At 45.1% G+C, this 21,356-nt stretch overlaps 1 protein-coding gene across 1 annotated transcript in view; it reads right to left on the bottom strand.

The window, feature by feature from the left end:
* Positions 1-21,356, bottom strand: part of gdpd4a (glycerophosphodiester phosphodiesterase domain containing 4a) — a 99,673-nt gene that overhangs the window by 40,862 nt on the left and 37,455 nt on the right. Inside the window, exons 6-8 of the mRNA XM_063054642.1 lie at positions 21,224-21,322; positions 16,539-16,632; positions 1,673-1,818 (exon numbers count right to left, since the gene is read on the bottom strand). Coding sequence (XP_062910712.1) covers positions 1,673-1,818; positions 16,539-16,632; positions 21,224-21,322 — 339 coding nt within the window. The remainder of the gene's footprint in view (positions 1-1,672; positions 1,819-16,538; positions 16,633-21,223; positions 21,323-21,356) is intronic.

Genomic DNA, 21,356 nt, shown 5'->3' with positions numbered 1-21,356 from the left:
ATCTGATGGCTTTGGGTCTGTACCGACTGGAGTTGAGAAAAATGAGGGGGCATCTCATTGAAAACTATCAAAGAGCTAGATAAAGTTGATGTGGAGAGGAATGTTGGGAGAACCTAACACCAGAGGACACTACCTCAGAATAGAAGGATGTTTCTAAAGAACAGAGGTGAGGAGGAATTTCTTTAGCCAGAAGGTGGTGAATGTGGAGTTCATTGCCACATGTGGGTTGTGGAGGCCAAGTCACTAGGTTCACTTATAGCAGAGATTGATAGGTTCTTGATAAGTACGGGTTTCAAAGATTATGGGGAGAAGGTGGGAGAATGGGTTGAGAAGGATAATAAATCAGTCCCTTTGGAATGGCAGAACAGGCTCGATATGCAAAGTGGCTTAATTCTGCTCCTATGTTTTATGAGTGTGGCAGGGTGGAGATATGTCTCTACCAAAGGAGGTGTAAGGTGCTCCTTCTTAAAGCCTGCAGGTCACCCTTGGGCAAGGTGTAGCACCTGCTTAGCCCCTCGATCAGGGTCATGTGAAGCCGTGGGACCAGCTGCTGGATGGTCCTATGAGCAGCTGGTGAATGTCACAAGTCCTGGTTATGTGACCACTGATGCCAGGCAGACAGTCTCTAAAGTGAATGGCTGGGGTCACCCGTCTTGTAAAGACACTGCCCAGAAAAAGTCAATTGCAAACCACTTCTGTAGAAAAATTTTCCAAGATCAATCATGGTCACTGAAGCCATGATAGCCCATGTCAAAATGTCACGGCACATAACGATGATGATGATGATGATGATGTCTATGGTCTAATGTACCTATACATTAGGGGCAATTTACAATGGTCAATTAACTTACCAACACTCTCATCTTTGGGACGTGGGAGGAAACTGGAACACCCGAAGGAAATGCACATGATCAAATAGTGAGCGTGCAAACTCCACAGGGACAGCATCGGAGGTCGGAATTGAACTCAGATCTCCGGAGCTGAGAGGCAGCGGCTCTACAGCTGTGCCACTGTGACCAGGACTCTGAGGTACCACCTCTACGGTGAGAGAAAGGAGGAAACTTTGAGAGGCTTTAAACACAAGAGATCATGCTGATGATGGAAATCTTAAGAAGATTTAAAAGAGAGGGTGGTGTGGTATATGAAACAAGCTGCCTGAGGCAAGTACAGAAGCAGCATTGATGGATTTAGATAATTACCTGGATGGGAAAGGTTGAGGGGAATATGGACCAAACAATGTAGATTTGACTAGCTTAGTCCGCATGGACTAATTAGACATCTTAGACGGCATGGACTAGTTGTGCCGAAAGGCCTGTTACCATGCTGTATTGCTCTATGACTCTAGATGTGTCCAGCAAGCTCAATTCCGATGGTTAAGAGAAGTCTGGATAGGTACATGGATGGTAGGGATATGGAGGGCTATCGTCCCGGTGCAGGTTGATAGGAATAGGCAGTTTAAATGATGCAGCATGGACTAGATGGGTGAAGGGTCTGTATCTGTGTTGTACTTTTCTATGACTCTATGATTCTAAATGCTGGAGGATCTCAGCAAGTCAGGCAGCATCACTGGAGGGGAATAAACATTGGACATTTTGGGCCAAGACCATTCAACAGGATACCCTGAGAGGATGTAAAGAGGTTGAGGAACATCCAGAAGATCTACAGTACATACCATTGGGGCTCCTCTGTGTCCAATTAAAGCTGGCTTCGGACCCAAGGTCCCTTTCTCCTTGATGCAGGGGGAGTACATACCAAGGGGCACCAGGTAGAGGAACAGGAGGACAGCTAAGTACAGACCCAAGGTGACTCCTCTGGCAACTGAATCACAAAACGAAGAGTCAAAATAAACTTATTATCGAGTACGTACTGTGTATGTCAGCATCTGGAATAACGGTAGCACACAAACCCAGCTCATCTATTAGAACGCTCGTCTCGAGACGCAAAGATCCCACTGTCCATGTGGAGAGAACTGGCATAATGTACCTAATCCAATGTGGAGACTGCCCCAAACGCCATGTAGGACAGACGTGCAGATGTGGAGAAAACGATCCACGAGTCTACACGAACATCAGCTAGGCGTAAGAAGACATAATCCTCTGACACACATCTCAGTTCACGAAGACCAAGAAGGAAACGTTTGCCTGGGAAACTACAAAAACCCTGGCAGAAGCACAAAACAAGAAATCAGCTGAATTCTTAGAAGTGTAGTTCTCAATGGGAGACTCTACTAACAAGCAAATTGAACTGGATGCAATCTATGAATCTATGCATCTGCCGGATTGTGGCTGAGGGTTGAGCCACAGTCACCTGAGGAACCAACGCTCACCACGACCGAAGACCAGGGATAGGGGCCTGCGGAGCTCACTCAGCAATCCGGTTGGCTGGGACCTAGTGGAGACTAGTGGCCAGCACTACAGCCAACCAATCAGAACAACGAGTCGGACCCATATAAACGTGAGCACTCAGCAGAAACAACACTCAATGGCGCACCGATGATGTCACCTCAACTGGTGATGAAACGTTTGCGATCTCACCTCCTGGCTTGGCGAGCCAGCCCTCCAAACAAGAAGCCAACCTGAGCTACCAATCTTCTCTTTCATTTCAATACAATAAATATAAATACAGAAGATAGCTTATATACCTAGATCGGTTGCATGCCCATAAAGTGATGCTAGGCACAGGAGTGTCTGTACATAAGCTGACTCTGACAGGAAATGATAAAGTAGTGGTAGTTGGGAGGTGTGATGGAGTGGGTTAGTGGGAGGAGGATGGATACACTACCTTGAGTTCATTTTCTTGTACACATTTACAGGAAAATAAAGAAATACTATAGAATTTACACATAAACAAAGACATATTGTACAAATAAGAAACAAATAATACTGAGTAGTAGAGTCCTTGAAAGTGAGTCTGTAATTTGTGGAATCAGTTCAGAGTTGTGGTGAGTAAAGTTATCCCCCCACCGCTCCAGGAGCCTGATGGTTGAAGATAAAATCTGTTTCTGAACCTGGTGGTGTGGGACCCAAGGTTCCTGTACCTCCTTCCCGATGGCAGCAGCGGGAAGAGAGCATGACCTGGATGGCCAGGATCCTTATAATAGATCCCATTTTCTTGCGGCTGTGCTCCCTGTGAACGTGCTCAATGGTGGCGAGAGCTTTGCCCGAGATGGACTGGGCTGTCTCCACCACAAGAGGTTCTACAGATTCTGGAAATCCGGTCACTCGGATAACCGGCATGGAATTGCTGGAGGAACTCAACTATCACAGCTCGGGGCATCGGAACTCAGAGCTCAGTTCCAGTATCCTCTGTAAGAAAGTTTGTATGTTCTTTTTGTGTCCTCTGGCTTTCCTCTGGGTGTTTAGTTTCCTCCCACAGTCCAAAGACGTACCAGATAATAGGTTAGTTGGTCATTGTAAACTGTCCTGTGTTTGGGCTAGGATTAAGTAGGTGGGTTGATGGGAAACGTGGCTCGTTGAGCCAGGAGGGCCTGGTGCAGACTGTATCAATAAATCAATAAATAAAGTTCCCACTGGTATTGTGGACTGAATTCCCTTTGCCCAGTGAGGCTTTCCATCCTAACCTGAGTTAACTGAACTCCCAACACAAAGCACATCGACTTATAAATGCCAGTGTAGACAAAACAGTTTTTGTTCCATTATTTACCTCACATTAAATCCGGGCACTAAATCAGATCCCCCTGCATTTCAAACAATGAATTAATTCTGTTTCGTCTGCAGATACTAGAAAATACTCCAAACTGATTTACACACAGTCCTATACACTCCGGTAAATCTCCCTGTGTGCCGCCTTTGTTCATTAACAAGAGCCGCTCACAAAGGGACACGGAGACTTTTAATAACGTCTGCAAATCTGCCGCTGAGTGTATCAATGACGTGAGTTCAAGACACACTCCAGGAACTTGGACAAGTATCCTGGAGACACAGAATGCCGACTGCATTACTGATCATCGAACAGTACAGATCGCACAGGCCTTCAGCCCCCGATGTTGTGCCAACCTTTTAATATACTCTCAAATCAATCTGACCTTTCCCTCCCACATTTTTCTGTCATACATGCGCCTATCTCATAGTCTCTTAAATCTTGCTGGGGTGTGGGAGGAATTGGGACCATCCAAAATGAACCCATGCGGTCACAGGCTCCCTCCCCACCACAGAGCACATCTACAAAGAGTGCTGTCGCAAGAAAGCAGCACCCGCCATCAAAGCCATGCTCTCGTCTCGCTGATGCCATCAGGGAGGAGGTACAGGAGGCTGAGGTTCAACACTACCACGTTCAGCAATCATTATTACCCCTCAACCATCAGGCTCCTGAACCAGTGTGGATAACTTCATGCAACACAACTCTGAACTGACTCCACAACCTATGGATTCACTTTCTCGGACTCTGTAACTCATGCTTTCAGTATCATTTATTTATTTGTTTGTTTGTTTGCTTTGTGTTTACATAGATTGTCTTCTTTGTGTCTAGTTTTTCATCGATTCTATTATATTTTTGTTCTACTCTGAATGCCTGCAAAAAAATGAATCTCAGGATAGTACATGGTGACAAACTTTGATAAAAAAATTTACTTTGAACTATTCTTGAGTCCAGTGTTGTGGTTGAGAGTGTTGCAAGGCTTGAGATTTACATCAGTACTCTGAATCCCCCAACAGGAAACAGTTGAGGTCAGTTCATTGGCTATATTTAAGAGGGAGTTAGATATGGCCCTTGTGGCTAAAGGGATCAGGGGGTATGGAGAGAAGGCAGGTACAGGGTTCTGAGTTGGGTGATCAGCCATGATCATACTGAATGGCGGTGCAGGCTCGAAGGGCCGAATGGCCTACTCCTGCACCTATTTTCTATGTTTCGATGTTAACAGAATGGAGTGATACCTCACTCAACACACAACTTCCAACCACAGCATTAACCTGCTCCCTCAACTGACATGCTTAAACATAAACTGCACAGTGAATCATCTCTTCTAATCATGTCCTGACAAAGGGTCTCAGCCCGAAACGTCGACTGTACCTCTTCCTAGAGATGCTGCCTGGCCTGCTGTGTTCACCAGCAACTTTGATATGTGTTGCTTGAATTTCCAGCATCTGCAGATTTCCTTGTGTTTGTGTCTTCTAATCATTTGTTCATTATGTGCCGTGGGCGATCATGGTCAAAGAGGAAGGCAGCAGAAAGGAAATTATAGACCAGTTAGCCTGACCCCAGTGGCTGGGAAGATGTTAAGAGTCATTTGTTAAGGATGAGGTGATGGAGTGCTTGGTGACACAGGACAAGATAGTACAAAGTCAGCATGGTTTTATTTAGGGAAAATCCTGTCTGACGAACCTGTTGAAATTCTTTGAGAAGATTACAAGTAAGATAGATAAAGAGGATGTAGTGGATGTTGTATATTTGGACTTTCAGAAGGTCTTTGACAAAGTGCCACACATGAGGCTGCTTAACAAATTAAGAGCCCATGGTATTACAGGAAAGTTACTAACATGGTTAGAGTATTGGCTTATTGGTAGGAGGCAGCCAGTGGGAATAAAAGGATCCTTTCCTGATTGGCTGCCAGTGACTAGTGGTGTTCCACAGGGGTCGGTGTTGGGACCGCTTCTTTTTATGCTGCATATGAATGATTTAGATGATGGAACAGATGGCTTTGCTGCCAAGTTTGCAGATGATACGAAGATTGGTGGAGGGGCAGGTAGTGTTGAGGAAACAGGTAGGACGCAAAAGTACTTGGACAGGTTAGGAGAATGGGCAAGAAAGTGGCAAATGAAATACAATGTTGGAAAATGCATGGTCATGCACTTTGGTAGTAGAAATAAACATGCGGACAATATTCTAAACAAGAAGAAAATCCAGGAATCTGAGATGTAGAGTGACTTGGGAGTCCTTGTGCAGAACACCCTGAAGGTTAACTTGCAGGTTGAGTTGGTGGTGAGGAAGGCAATAGCCATGTTAACATTCATTTCAAGAGGTTTAGAATACAAGAGCAAGGATGTGATGCTGAGGCTTTATAAGGAATTGGTGTGGCCTCACCTTGAGTTTTGGGCCCCTCACCTTAGAGAAGATGTGCTGGTATTGGAGAGCGTCCCGGGAGGCTCACAAGGATGATTCCAGGAATGAAAGGGTCATTTCATTGGCTCTGGGTCTATACTTGCTGGAATTCAGAAGGATGAGGGGAGATCTTATTGACACCTTTCGAATGTCGAAAGAGTAGATGTGGAAAGTAAGTTTCCCATGGTAGGAGAGTCAAAGACAAGAGGGCACAGCCTCAGGATAGAAGGGTGCCCTCAAACCAGAGATACGGAGAAATTTCTTTAGCCAAAAGGTGGTGAATTTGTGGAATTTGTTGTCACATGCAGCTGTGGAGGCCAGGTCATTGAGGTTTAAGGCAGAGATTGATAGGTTCTTGATTGGACATGGCATCAAAGGTTACGGGGAGAAGGCCAGAAACTGGGGTTGAAGAGGAGGGAAAAAAAAAGGATCAGCCATGATTGAATGGCGGAACAGATTTGACGGGCCGGATGGTCTAATTCTGCTCCTATGCCTTATGGTCTATGGTCTTTCCATGACCATGATTGTTCTTAGCAAATTTTTCTACCAAAGTTGTTTGCCATTGCCTTCTTCTTGGCAGTGTCTTTACAAGACAGGTGACAACCCCCCCCCCAGCCATTATCAATGCTCTTCAGAGATCGTCTGCCTGGTGACAGTGGGTGCATAACCAAGACTTGTGATATGCACCAGCTGTTCATACGACCATCCATCACCTGTTTCCATGGCTTCATGTGACCCTGGGTGGGGGGGGGGGGGGAGAGACTAAGCAGGCGCTACACCTTGCCCAAGGGTGACCTGCAGCAGAGGGAAGGAGCACCTTACACCTCCTTTGGTAGAGACATATCTCCACCCCGCCACCTATCTCTTCAAATAAATAAGAAAAAATAACAAGATTGAACAAACAACCAGTGTGCAAAAGACAACAAATTCTGAAAATACAAAAATAAATAAATAAATAAACCTCTTTTGCTCCAAGGAATAAAGTTCTGACCTATTCAACTCAAGTCCTCAAATCCCATTCACATCTTTGTAAGTTTTTTCAGCACCCTTTCAATCTTATTGATACCTTTCCTTCAGGTAGGTGACCAGAACTGCACACACAGCAGGCCTAGAAGATGAAACCAAACAAAATGCTTCAAACGCTTTCTTTTTCTCTACTAATAAATAAGTAAGCATGCTTTTGAAGCCATCACACAAATTGCTGGAGGAACTCAGCAGCTCAGAGAGCACCAACGGAGAGAAATGAGCATTTGACGTTTCTGGCTGAGACTCTTCATTTCCATAGATGTTACCATAGCTGCAGAGTTTCTCCAGCGATTCCACGCTGTAAATCAGTGTGACCGGATTTCCAGCATCTGCAGAATCTCTAGTGTTTTTGAAGCCTTCGCTTGCACTGTAGAACGTTTTGTTTGATTTCATCTTCTCCACATGCACAGGTACACACAATAACACAGGTAGGCCTTTCGTGTCCAGCTCTGGTCACCTACTTACAGGAACAACATCAATAAGATTGAAAGAGTACAATTTACAAGGACGTTGCCAGGACTTGAGGACCTGAGTTATAGGGAAAAGTTGAACAGGTTAGGGCTTCATTCTCAGAAACATAGGCGAGTTATTTAATTGCAAAATTTGTTGTGCTTTGAATATTGGTTGTTTGTTCAATCTTATTATTTATAATATTTCATTGATTCTATTGCCTTTCTTTGAACATCCACAAGAAAATGCATCTCAGCAGTCTATATCCCAGGACTGGTCAAAGAACACTGAGGCTGTCTACAAGAAGGGTCAGAGCTGTCTCTATTTCCTGAGAAGACTGAGGTCCTTTAACATCTGCCGGACGATGCTGAGGTTGTTCTACGAGTCTGTGGTGGCCAGTGTGATCATGTTTGCTGTTGTGTGCTGGGGCAGCAGGCTGAGGGTAGCAGACACCAACAGAATCAACAAACTCATTCTAAGGCCAGTGATGTTGTGGGGATGGAACTGGACTCTCTGACGGTGGTGTCTGAAAAGAGGATGCTGTCTAAGTTGCATGCCATCTTGGACAATGTCTCCCATCCACTACATAATGTACTGGGTGCGCACAGGAGTACATTCAGCCATAGACTCATTCCACCGAGATGCAACACAGAGCGTCATAGGAAGTCATTCCTGCCTGTGGCCATCAAACTTTACAACTCCTCCCTTGGAGGGTCAGACACCCTGAGCCAATAGGCTGGTCCTGGACTTATTTCCTGGCATAATTTACATATTACTATTTAACTATTTATGGTCTTATTACTATTTAATTATTTATGGTGCAATGTTAACGAAAACCAATTTCCCCCGGGATCAATAAAGTATGACTATGACTATGTGGTGACATATATGTACTATGATAATAAATTTACTTTGAACTTTTGAATGAGGGAAGATTTGATAGAGGCATACAAAATTTTAAGGGATATAGATAGCGTAAATGCAAGCAAGCTGACGTTGGGTGAAAGATGACCATTTTTTTCCTAGAGGTCATACGTTAAGGGTGAAATATTAAATATTTAAGGGGAATATCTTCAGAGTGTGATGAACAAGCTGCCATCTGAAGTGCTGAATGCAGTTCAATTGGAAACTTGAAGAGAGGTTTGGATAGATATATGGATGGGAGGGGTACAGAGGACTAAGGTCCATGGGTGTGTCGATGAGATTAGGCAGAGGAACAGTTTGGTGCAGACTAAATGTGCTGAAGGGCTTGTTTCTGTGTCACATCACTCTAAAACACTAGGCTTACATAATCTTAATAATTTAAAACAATTAGAATAAAATGTGGATTAGCCACAAGGCTGCCTGGGAATAAGAAGTAACTACACATGAAGCAAGGTCAGAATATCTGATAATTACTCCCAGAGCGGGTGCTCCACAGAGGCATCTTTGCAATGTATAAATGCATTAACCTTAAAATTCTACTTGATGTATCCAGTGAGCTAGAAACTAGAAAACGTCAACAGATTCAGAGACAATATAGAGCAATACAGATACACACACACACACACACACACACACACACACACAATGCTGGAAGGGCTCAGCAGGTCAGGCAGCATCTCTGGAGAGGAATAAACAGTCAAAGTTTCAGGCCGAGACCCTTCACCAGGACTGGAAAAGAAAGTGCAAGAAGACAGAATAAGATGATGGGACAAGGGGAAGGAGTACATTGATAAGTGAGGCCAGATGAGGAGGAAGGATGGTGGGTAAGGGAGGGGGGATGAAGTAAGAAGCTGGGAGGTGATGGGCGGAAAAGGAAAAGGGCTGAAGGAGGTGGAATCGGATAGTAGAGGAGATTGGACCATGGAAGAAAGGGAAGGAGGATGAGCACACAAAAATACCAGTGCCTAAGAAGAATAATGTGAGCTGCCTTAATGACAATCACCCAGTAGCACTCACGCCTACAGTGATGAAATGCTTTGAGAGGTTGGTTATGACTAGACTGAATTCCTGCCTCAGCAAGGACCTGGACTCATTGCAATTTGCCTATCGCCACAATAGCAGACGCAATCTCATTGGCTCTCCACACTGCTTTAGATCACCTGGACAACACGAACACCTATGTCAGGATGCTGTTCATCAACTACAGCTCAGCATTTAACACCATCATTCCCACAATCCTGATTGAGAAGTTGCAGAACCTGGGCCTCTGTGCCTCCCTCTGCAACAGGATCTTTGACTTCCTAAACGGAAGACCACAATCTGTGCCGATTGGTGATAACATATCCTCCTCACTGACGATCAACACTGGTGCACCTCAGGGGTGTGTGCTTAGCCCTCTGCTCTACTCTCTATATACACATGACTGCGTGACTAGGCATAGCTTAACTACCATCTATAAATTTGCTGACAATACAACCATTGTTGGTAGAATCTCAGGTGGTGATGAGAGGGTGTACAGGAGTGAGATATGCCAACTAGTGGAGTGGTGCCACAGCAACAACCTGGCACTCAACCTCATTTCTCTAAGATGCAAGAGCTGATCGTGGACTTCAGGAAGGGTAAGACGAAGGAACACATACCAATCCTCACAGAGGGATCAGAAGTGGAGAGAGTGAGCAGCTTCAAGTTCCTCGGTGTCAAGATCTCTGAGGATCTAACCTGGTCCCAACATAGCAATGTAATTGCAAGACAGCGGCTATACTTTATTAGGAGTTTGAAGAGATTTGGCATGTCAACAACTACACTCAAAAACTTCTATATTTGTACTGTGGAGAGCATTCTGACAGGCTGCATCACTGTCTGGTATGGAGGGACTACTGCACAGGACCAAAAGAAGCTGCAGAACGTTGTAAATCTAGTCAGCTCCATCTTGGGTACTCGCCTACAAAGTACCCAGGACATCTTCAGGGAGCAGTGTCTCAGAAAGGCAGCATCCATTATTAAGGACCTCCAGCACCCAGGACATGCCCTTTTCTCACTGTTACCATCAGGTAGGAGATACAGAAGCCTGAAGGCACACACTCAGCGATTCAGGAACAGCTTCTTCCCCTCTGCCACCCGATTCCTAAATGGACATTGAATCTTTGGACACTACCTCACTTTTGTTTTTTAATATACAGTATTTCTGTTTTTGCATTTTTTTCATCTACTCAATATACGTAATTGTTTTACGTTTGTACTTGTTTACTTATTATTTTTATTGTATTTATTTTTTTCTCTCTGCTAGATTATGTATTGCATTGAACTGCTGCTGTTAAGTTAACAAATTTCACGTCACATGCCAATGATAATAATAGTCTGATTCTGAGACTCCTGGATAGGTACATGGAGCTTAGAAAAATAGAGGGCTATGGCTAATCCAAGGTAACACAGAATTCTCCAACTTCCGGTAATTCCCTCCCCCTCCCTTCCTCTATCCCTATTTCACATCACCTCCCTCATAGTTCCGCCTCCTTCTACTACTGCGCATTGTTCTCCTGCCAATCACCTCCCTGCTTCCCCTCCCACACCTCTTTGTCTTTCAAATTACTGTTTTTTTCAACTACCAGCATTCTTCAAACCCTCCCCAAAGTTCTTCCTTCAGTCCTGATGAAGGGTTTCGGCCCGAAATGTCCACTAATCTTTCAACTGATGCTGACTGACCTGCTGAGTTCCTCCAGCACATTGTGAGTGCTCCTAATCCAAGGTAATTTCTAAAGTAAGTACATGTTCAGCACGGCATTGTGGGCCGAAGGGACTGTGTTATGCTGTAGCCTTTCTAGATTTCTATGTTTCTAGCTATATAAAGAGCAAAAGTGAGACAAGAGTGGATATAAGACTGCTGAGGTTACAATGGGGGGCAAGGAAATGGTGGACGAACTGAATCAATATTTTGTTGTCAGTCTTCACTGTGGAAGACACAAATGGTTTGCTGGAAGTTTGAGAGCGTCAGGGGGCAGAAGTGAGTGCAGTTGCTATTACAATCAAGAAGATGCTTCGGTAGCTAAAAGGTCTGAAGGTAGGTAAGACACCTGGACCAAATGGACTATACCCCAGGGTTCTGAAGGAGGTAGCTGAAGAGATTGTCATAGAAACATACAGTACACAAACAAGGCCCTTTGACCCATATAGTCCATGCCAAACCATTTTAACTGCCTTGTTGAGGCTTTAGTAATGACCTTTCAATTCTGGGTGGTTCTGGAGGACTGGAAAATTGCAAGTGTCACTCCACTCTTCAAGCAAGGAGGGAGGCAGCAGAAAGGAAAGTATAAGCCAGTTAGCCTGACCTCAGTGATTGGGAAGAAGTTGGGAGTTGATTGTTGTGGGGTATTGGGGTATTGAAGCTACATGGTTAATAGGCCAAAGTCAGCATGGTTTCCTCGAGGGGAAATCTTGCTTGACAAATCTGTTGGAACTCATTGAGAAATAACAAGCAGGATAGACAAAGGAGAATCAGTTGACGTGCACTTAGGCTTTCAGAACGCCTTTGAGAAGATGCCAAACAGGAGGCTGCTTAGCAAGTTAGGAGGCCATTTAACTACAAGACAGATACGGCATGAATAGAGCATTGGCTGATTGGCAGGTGGCAAAGAGTGGGAATAAAGGAGCCTCTTTGGGCTGCCGGTGACTAGTAGTGTTCCACAGTCTAGTGGTGTCAAGGTTGATAGAATTTTGATAAGTCAGGGCATAAAAGGTTACAGGGAGAAGGCAGTTGAATGAGTTGAGAAGGAACTCGATGGGCTGAATGGCCAAATTCTGCTCCTTTGTCTTACACATATTACCAATGGCATTCGTCATGAAATTTGTTGTTTTATGGCAGTGCAACAGTGCAAGAAATAAAAATTACTATAGGCTACAAAAATGCATAATCAGTGCAAAAGTGGAAGAGCCTGGCAGAGCTCATAGTTCCTGGACTGTTCAGAAAGCTGATGGCAGAGGGGAGGAGGCGGTTTCTGAATCACTGAGTGGGGTTGTGCGGCTTCTGTTCTTCCTTCTCAATGGTAGTGACAAGAAGAGGCCATGTCCCAAATGGCAATGATCCTTAGTGAGTGGTTCCACCCAGCTGAGGCACCGCTGCTTGAAGACGTCCTCGATGGTGGGGAAGTTGTGGCCTTGATGGAACTGGCTGAGTTTACAATCCTCTTGTAATCCTGTGCATTGGAGCCTCCATTACAGGCACTGATGCAGACAGTCAGAATGCTCCCCACTGCACATCTCTGCTTTGATTTCACTGCACAAGGTCAACATGGGAAGGTGCGCAGGTCAGGGATGGACCATTGATAAGATTGGCAGCCAGGAGTCGGAGTACAACAAGTCTCTTTATCTGTACTCCTCTTTTCTGTTATATACCATCCCCCTCTCCCCTCTATTGGTGTCTTTGTGGTTGGCATGGATGAGTTGGACTGAATAACCTGTTTCCACACAACAGTCTGAATCATGAACTCTGCTTCTCCCTTAGCAGATGCTGCCTGACCTGCCGAGTATTTCCAGCGTTTCCCGACAGAGAATTGAGGTCAGTAAAATTACAGAAGGATTCTCACGGAGTAGAAGCTGAGGGAATATATCACACTGGCGTAGCAGTTAGCGTAATGCTTTACAGCAGCACAATCACCAGTCAGGATTTCAATACCCACCACTGTCTATAAGGAGTTTATAAGTTCTCCCCGAAAACATGAAGATTTCCTCTGAGCGCTCTGGTTTCCTCCCACTTTCCAAAAATGTATGGTTAGGGCTCCTGAGTTGTGGGCATTCTATATTGGCACTAGAAGCATGTTGATACTTAAGGGCTTCCCCCAGCATATACTTGGACTGAGACAGGGACCTGCCGTACTCTGGGTGTAGTGAGATCAGAGCAGAGATGTACCGTGGAGAGCATTCTGACTGGTTGCAATGACGCAAACAACGTATTTCACTGTAGTTTTTGATGTTTCGATGAACATGTGACAAATGAAGGTAATCTTTAGATCCTTATCTTGTGCAGAAGAACATAATCAGAGGCTGTCGGTTGAAAATAATCAACAAGACATCCAGTCGGGAATTCAGAAGAAAATCTTTAACCTAGGGAGTGGTGAGGATGTGGAACTCACTTGTATGGATATACCTAAAAGGTGGCAAATAAGGGAACAGAGGATTGCAGGGACAGATGAGGAAAGGTGGGGCAAACACAAGAGGGACATAAACGTTGACATGGAATGTCACTGAGTCATGCCGTCATTCAGCACAGAAGTAGGCTCTTCAGCTCAAATGGGTCATGCCAGCAAAAATTCCCATCCAAGCTAGTCCCTCTCACCTGCTTTTGCACCATATCCCTCTAAAGCCTGATTTATACTTCTGCGTCAACGCGTCGCAGGAAGTACTGCGTTGCCGCAAACCCTACGCAAAGCCGATGCGGAACCCTACGCAAGAGCCTACGTTGCTGCAACACGCACCTCTCCCAAAATGTAACCGCGTGTCACGGCAATGCAGAGCGCAACAGCTGTGATTGGTCCGCTTGGTAGCATCGCACTTCCTCCCACACTGCAATAGCTTTCCATTGGGCGACTGAAGGGCAGGGAAGGAACTCTGGCTGCAATGCTTTCAATAAAGCTTTACAGACCTCTGAAGTTATGGAGGACGCATTTCGCTTTTACGAAAAAAGACGCTCGCGTCTTGTTTACCCCGAGGAAGACTACCATGACCATGAAGCCTTGTGCGGGCAGGTGAGTGCGCATGCACGACGTGCGCGAATTGCAGAGCGACGCAGACACACCAACGCACAAGTATAAATGCTCCAATGCACGTAGGTCACGGCGTCCAGTTAACACATTAGTATAAATCAGCCTTAAGCCAGGGGCTCCCACCCTGTAGTACACAGACACCTTGCTTAATGGTATTGGCCCATGACATAAAAAGGGTTGGGAACCCCTGCTCTAAGCTTTTCCCATCAATGTACCTGTCCAATTACCTTTTAATTGTTGTTAATGTGTCTCCCTCAATGAGCTTCACTGACAATTCATTCCATTGACCGACCACCTTCTGAGTGAAGATGTTGCCCCTCATGTTCCCGTTAAATCTCTCCCCTTTCGCCTTAAACCTATGCCCTCTAGTTCTTGATCCCCCAACCCTGGGGAAACAGACTGTGTTCATTCACCTTATCTAAGCCTCGCAGGATTTTATACTTCTCTGTATGATCTTGCCTCATTCTTGTATACTCCCATAAACTAAAGACTGATTTATACTTCTGCATAGTGGCCTACACCATTGTGACCATTTACACTTGTGTGTTGGTGTGTCTGCGTCGCTCTGCAATTCACCGCCAAAACGCTAGTTAGCGGTGGGGTTTCTATGCCACTGTGTTGAGTTTCTTCCTGTTGAAACTCAACACGAAGAAACTCAAACTTCAAACAATGGCGACTGAAACTGAAGGAGGGTGAATTTTCTGTGCTTGTCCGGCCACTGAGAGACATGGACGAGGAAATGCATTTCAAATATTTTCGGATGACGTCAGGTAGATTGGACGATTTGGTTCATCGTCTCCAACCATTTATTTCGCATCAGTGTACGCACAGTATACTCAGAGACTGGCGATCACCATTTGAGTTTTAGCTTCAGGTGGAAGTCAACAGCCTTTAGCAGCGAGCTACAAACTGGCGTCAAGCACAGGGTCCTCCATAATTTTGGAGGTCTGTAAAGCTTTATGGAAAGCATTACAGCCAGAGTTCCTTCCCTGCCCTTCAGTCGCCCAATGGGAAGCTATTGCAGCGTAGGAGGAAATACGATACTACCAAGTGGACTGCGTCGCCGCGACACAGTTACATTTTTGGGGAGGTGTGCGTCAAGCTATGGCGTAGGGTATGCAGCTACACCGTACTTACGGCGTCGATTTGATGCAGGAGTATAAATTGGCCTCGTCCCAACCTGCCCAGCCTCTCTCCATAACTCAGTCCTTTGAACATAGAATGTAGCTCAGTACAGGCTCTTCAGCCCATGATGTTGTGTTGATCTTTTAACTTATTCTGAGATCATCCTAACCCTTTCCTCATATATAGCCCCCATTTTTCTTTCATCCATGTGCCTATCTAAGAGTCTCTTAAATGCCTCTATTGTAAACGCCTCTACCACCACCCCGGCAGAACATTCCACACACCCACTACTCTATGTTTAAAAAAAAACTTAACTCTGACAGTTCTCCAACCCCAGATACTTTCATGCAATCACCTTGAAATTATGCCCCCTCATATTAGCCTTTTCCGCCTGGGAAAAAGTCTCTGGCTGTCCACTTGACCAATGCCTCATTCGCGACTACATTCACATAAATCTCTGCACTCTTCTGAGCTTAATGGCATCTTTCCTACAGCAAGGTGACCAAAACGGAATACAATTTTCCAAATGTGGTCTCACCAACATCTTGTACAGCTGCTAGGATAAAGAACAGAAAATATAGAACATTCCAGCAAAGTACAGGCCCTTCGGCCCATGATCTACCCCTTGCCAGTGAAATTAAACCTGATTTTGATCTATACCTAGCCCACCATTTTTCTATCATCCATGTGCTCATCTAAGAGTCTCTTAAATGTCCCACCACACCCACCAGGGTGTTCCACAGACCCACCACTCCCTGAGTGGAAAACCCAATTCTAACATCCCCCCTGTACTTTCCTCCAATCTCCTTAAAATCATGACACCTCATATTAGCCCTGGGAAAAATTCCCTGGCTATCCAATTGACTTATGCCTCTTATCACCTTGTACACCTCTATCAAGTCGCCTCTCATCCTCCTTCACTCCAAAGGGAAAGGCCCTAGCCTGTTCAACCTATAGACATCCTCACTGACACGCGCTCTAATCTAGGGAACATCCTGGTAAACCTCTTCTGCGCCCTCTCTAAAGCTCCCATGTCCTATTTATAATTAAGTGGCTAGAACTGAACTCGATAGTCCAAGCGTGGTGTAACTAGGGTTTTATAACATTATCTCAGAGCTCTTCAATTTTGTGCTATTCACCCCACGTCATCCTACTTCATACTTCCAGCACCTGCAGCATTTCACTTTAGGCCGGTCTCACCTTTCCCAACCATCTTGCTGAAATGCTGTGCCACAGGCCAGGAAAGGATTGTCATCGCTGCCAGACTCCCAACGTGCAGATATGGAGCTGTGACCTATAAGGTATGAAAGCAACACGGTTAAAGGGGGCTATAAACAAGGCAAACAGATAGTGTAGCAGCTAGCACGATGCCATTACAGCTTGGGGTGTCAGAGTGCAGAACTCAGTTCCAACATCACCTGTAAGGTGCTTTTAACATCCTCCTCGTGACTGCGTGGGTTTCCTCCGGGTGCTCTGGTTTCCTCCCACAGTCCAAAGACGTACTGGTTAGTAGGTTACTTGGCTATTGTAAATTGTCCTGCGATTAGGCTGGGGTTAATAGGTGAGTTGCTGGGCAACGCAGCTCATTGGACCAGAAGGGCCTGTTTCGTATGCTGGTGGTGGTTGTCTGCCAAATCTGACGATGACAGGAAACGTGCGGGAGAGTTTTTAAAGTGGAAAAGCCTTTGCGCTGGGGCAGTTCCACTCCCCTGACCTCAGAAGCCCGGTTTCAGTATTACCAACAAGCGTCACAAACAGAAAATCTGCAGATGCTGACAACGATGGTGAAGAGGAACCTGATGAGGTACCACTCAAACAGAAAGTGGTTCCAACCGCAGCGGTTGGGGGTCTGAAGGGTGACTGAGCCCTGACTCCTCGCAGAGTGCTTACTTAGTCCCTCTCAGAGCTTCAACAGAAGCTGCCATTGCCCTGTATTATTTAAGGTTCTGGGCTGAACTACTGCAAAGACTTGCTGCTTTAATAATGTGTGTTCCAATTACCTTGCCTTGAATTACTAGGCACTGACTTCACTTCTGTTGAACTGTGTGCCTACCGTAGGATTTGTAGTGATTTAAATAAAGTTAAAATCTTCAAACTGCAAAAAAAAAATCTGCAGATGCTGGAAATCCAAGCAACACACACAAGATCACAAGACAATGGAGCAGAAGTAGGCCATTCGGCCCATCGAGTCTGCTCTGCCACTCCACCATGAGCTAAACTATTCTCCCATCAGCCTGGCCTGCTGCCTTCACCAGCAACTTTGAGGTGTGTTGCTCCCATCTAGTTTCAATTTTTTTTTAAGATTATGAGAACACTCAGTCCTCTTTTATCGTCATTTAGAAATGCATACATACATTAGGAAATGATACAATGTTCCTCCAGAGTGATATCACAGAAAACAGGACAAACCAAAGACTAGCACTGACAGAACCACATAATTATAACATATAGTTACAGCAGTGCAAAGCAATACCATAATTTCATAAAGAACAGACCATGGGCACGGTAAAAAAAGTTTCAAGTCCCGATCGACTCCCGAGTCCCTGATAGCAGGCGGCAAAAGGGAGAAACTCCCTGCCATAAACCTCCAAGGCACCGACAATGCTGATGCCTTGGAAGCAGCCGACCACAGCCGACACCGAGTCCGTCCATCGATAAACTTCGAGCCTCCGACCAGCCCCTCCGATACAGCCTCCCGAGCGCCATCCTCTGCTGAGCGCCTTCAACCTAGCCCCAGCTGCCGAAACAAGCAAAGCCGAGGATTCGGGGCCTTCTGCTCTGGAGATTCCAGTTGCCACACAGTAGCACTGGCTTTTTCCCCATATCCCTTGATACCCTGATTAACTAGATACCTATCAACCTCCTCCTTAAACACCCTCAAAGATCGGGCCTCCACAGCTGTACGTGGCAACGAATTCCATAAATCCACGGCCCTTTGGCTAAAAAAATTTCTCCTCATCTCTGTTTTAAATGGGTACCCTCTAGTTCTAAGACTGTGGCCTCTTGTCCTGGACTCACCCACCAAGGGAAACAGCCTTTCCACATCTACTCTGTCCAACCCTTTCAACATTCAGAGATGCTGGAGGAACTCAGCAGGCCAGGCAGCAACTGCAGAAAAGAGTACAGTCAAAGTTTTGGGCCGAGACCTTCAGCAGGGCTCACTGTTTTGGTGGTGCTATTAGCAGAATCAGCTGTTGGCACAGTCTTTAAAGGAAGCAAGTTTTTCCTCTCTGTTATTCTGGATTAATTTTTATAACCTCTGCTTGTCTGGCCCCAGTCATATCTTCATCGAATAAAAGAAGTGCTTCTCGTGATATTAAGTGCAAACTCCACACGTTATCTATACAGAGTAAAGAGGAAGTTCTGAAAAAAAAGAATCGACAGTGGTGTGTCTGTGAAAAGCACATGCGACTTGTATTGACCCTCCACAGTTTATGATACAAAGAAATAAAAAAGTTGCCTGCTGTGTTCACCAGCAATTTTTATGTGTGTTGCTTGAAATTCCAGCATCTGGAGATTTCCTCGTGTTTGGGCTGAAGAATTGATATTTTTCTTGTAGTTTAACTTGGTTTAATATTGTTTTTTTTAATATGGGGTGTATGGGAAGTCCAGAGACGGGTAGCACCTCCGATGAAAGTCTTGTCATGTCCAGTTTAGGGCAGCTCACTCACCTTTGGCCCCCACTGGACGCCCGGCTCTCAAACTGTGGCTCCAAGCAGCTGTTTATATGCAACAGCGGCCACACCTTGGTACACCGCTTCAAACGGCGGCTAAACCAGGTGAGGGTCGCCAGCGGCCTTGCACCCCAGAGTGTCTGAGACGTGCCCGTCCCAGTGTGAGAAGTCAGTTCCGGCAGAATGGGAGGATGAGATTTACAGTGAGATCCAACGGCCAGGAAGGCAGTACTACAACACTCCATGGAGAGCGAAAGGTCAATGAAAGACAGAAGATGTCATGGTCATCCACTGCAACCAAGGCGGACCCCAGTTTGTGATGCTTGTCCGTACCACTGGACCCGGACTTCCGAGGTCAAGGGAGTGGAACTGCCCCAGTGTAATGGCTTTTCCAGTTTAAAAACTCTTCCGCACAGATTTCCTGTCATCGTCGGACACGATGGACAACCACTATATTGGTTTAGGTTTTTCTATATTTTTATATAATAACCAATTTACGTGTGATGGTTCAGTGACTTTTGCAGTAGATACAGTTGCCTCTATACTTTCATGGAAACTTCTTGGCACATGCACACTACTTATATCTTTAAAGTTCAAAGTTCAAAGTAAATTTATTAGCAAAGTAGGTAAATGTTACCATATACTACCCTGAGATTCATTTTTTTGCAGGCATGCATAGAAGATCTGGTTATTTATTTGGTTAACTGTTAACTGTTGGAATTTCAGAGGAATCTGGTCTGGTAAAAAAGCAAATTTTTATTGTTCTCTTTTTTCCCCTTAGGCTCTTTCCCCTTTGTCTCTTCTCCTCCCACTTCATTCTTTCCCCCCGTGCTTCTCTCCTTGCTACTCTTGGTTCCTTTAACACTTAATGAAATGATCATAAGTAACAAATTTTACGTCTCTCATTCTTAACTTCCGAAGAATCTTTCGACCGCAAAAGCGTCACGATCGAACAGTGGTGTTATTATTTCAAAGGACCTGTCCCAGGCCCAACACACAAGTGCATTTACGAAGACAGCATGGTAGTGCCTCTACTTCCTTAGGAGATTGTGAAGATTTAGCTTGGCCTCTAAAAACTTCAGTATATTGACTGGCTGCATCACAGCCTGGTACGGAAACATCAATGCCCTTGAACAGAAAGTCCTACTAGTAGTAGATATGGGCCAAATCCATCACAGGTAAAGTCCCCCCCGCCCCCGCGCACCACTGAGCACAGATACATGGAACATTGCCGCAAGAAGGCAGCATCCATCATTAGGGACCCCCACCACCCAGGCCATGCTCTCTTCTCACTGCTGCTACCAGGAAGAAGGTACAGTACTCACAACACCAGGTTCAGGAACAGTTATTACCCCTCAACCATCAACCTCTTGCTGAGGGTAGCAGACACCAACAGAATCAACAAACTCATTCGTAAGGCCAGTGATGTTGTGGGGATGGAACTGGACTCTCTGACGGTGGTGTCTGAAAAGAGGATGCTGTCTAAGTTGCATGCCATCTTGGACAATGTCTCCCATCCACTACATAATGTACTGGGTGGGCACAGGAGTACATTCAGCCAGAGACTCATTCCACCAAGATGCAACACAGAGCGTCATAGGAAGTCATTCCTGCCTGTGGCCATCAAACTTTACAACTCCTCCCTTGGAGGGTCAGACACCCTGAGCCAATAGGCTGGTCCTGGACTTATTTCCTGGCATAATTTACATATTACTATTTAACTATTTATGGTTTTATTACTATTTATTATTTATGGAGCAACTGTAACGAAAATGTATTTCCCCCGGGATCAATAAAATATGTCTATGACTATGACAAAAGGAGATAACATCATTCAACTTCACTTGCCAAATCATGGAAATGTTCCCATAACCCACAGACTCACTTTCAAGGACTCTTCATCTCGTTTTCCATATTTACTGCTTATTTATTTATTTATTATTCTTTCTTTCTGCATATGCACAGATTATTTTCTTTTGTACATGGGTACAATGTCCAAGTTGTATGGTCTATCATTGATTCATTATGGTCATTACCCTATTATGGGTTTATAGAGTATGCCCGCAAGGAAACAAATCTCAGTTGTACCTGGTGTCATAATGTACTTTCATAATACATTTACTCTGAATTTTGAACTTTTGTGCAGGGAATCTGTGGAGATGTAATGTAAGGAAGCTGTCAAGGGGAACCCTGTGCATATTGCACACATACCTGAAACGAGAGTGCAAAGGTATTCCATTCTTCCTGCCACTGACTGTAGAGGAAACCGATGGCAACTGCACAGACACCCAACACCAACACAATCCCAATCTGTGGGCAAACAGGGAACAGGTTAAAGTTCAGG

This window comes from Mobula hypostoma, chromosome 7, assembly GCF_963921235.1.
Source record: "Mobula hypostoma chromosome 7, sMobHyp1.1, whole genome shotgun sequence".
In the NCBI taxonomy this organism is placed as follows: Eukaryota; Metazoa; Chordata; class Chondrichthyes; order Myliobatiformes; family Myliobatidae; genus Mobula; species Mobula hypostoma.
Note: the sequence above shows the minus strand (reverse complement) of the source record. Positions and strands in the feature narration are given on the sequence as shown.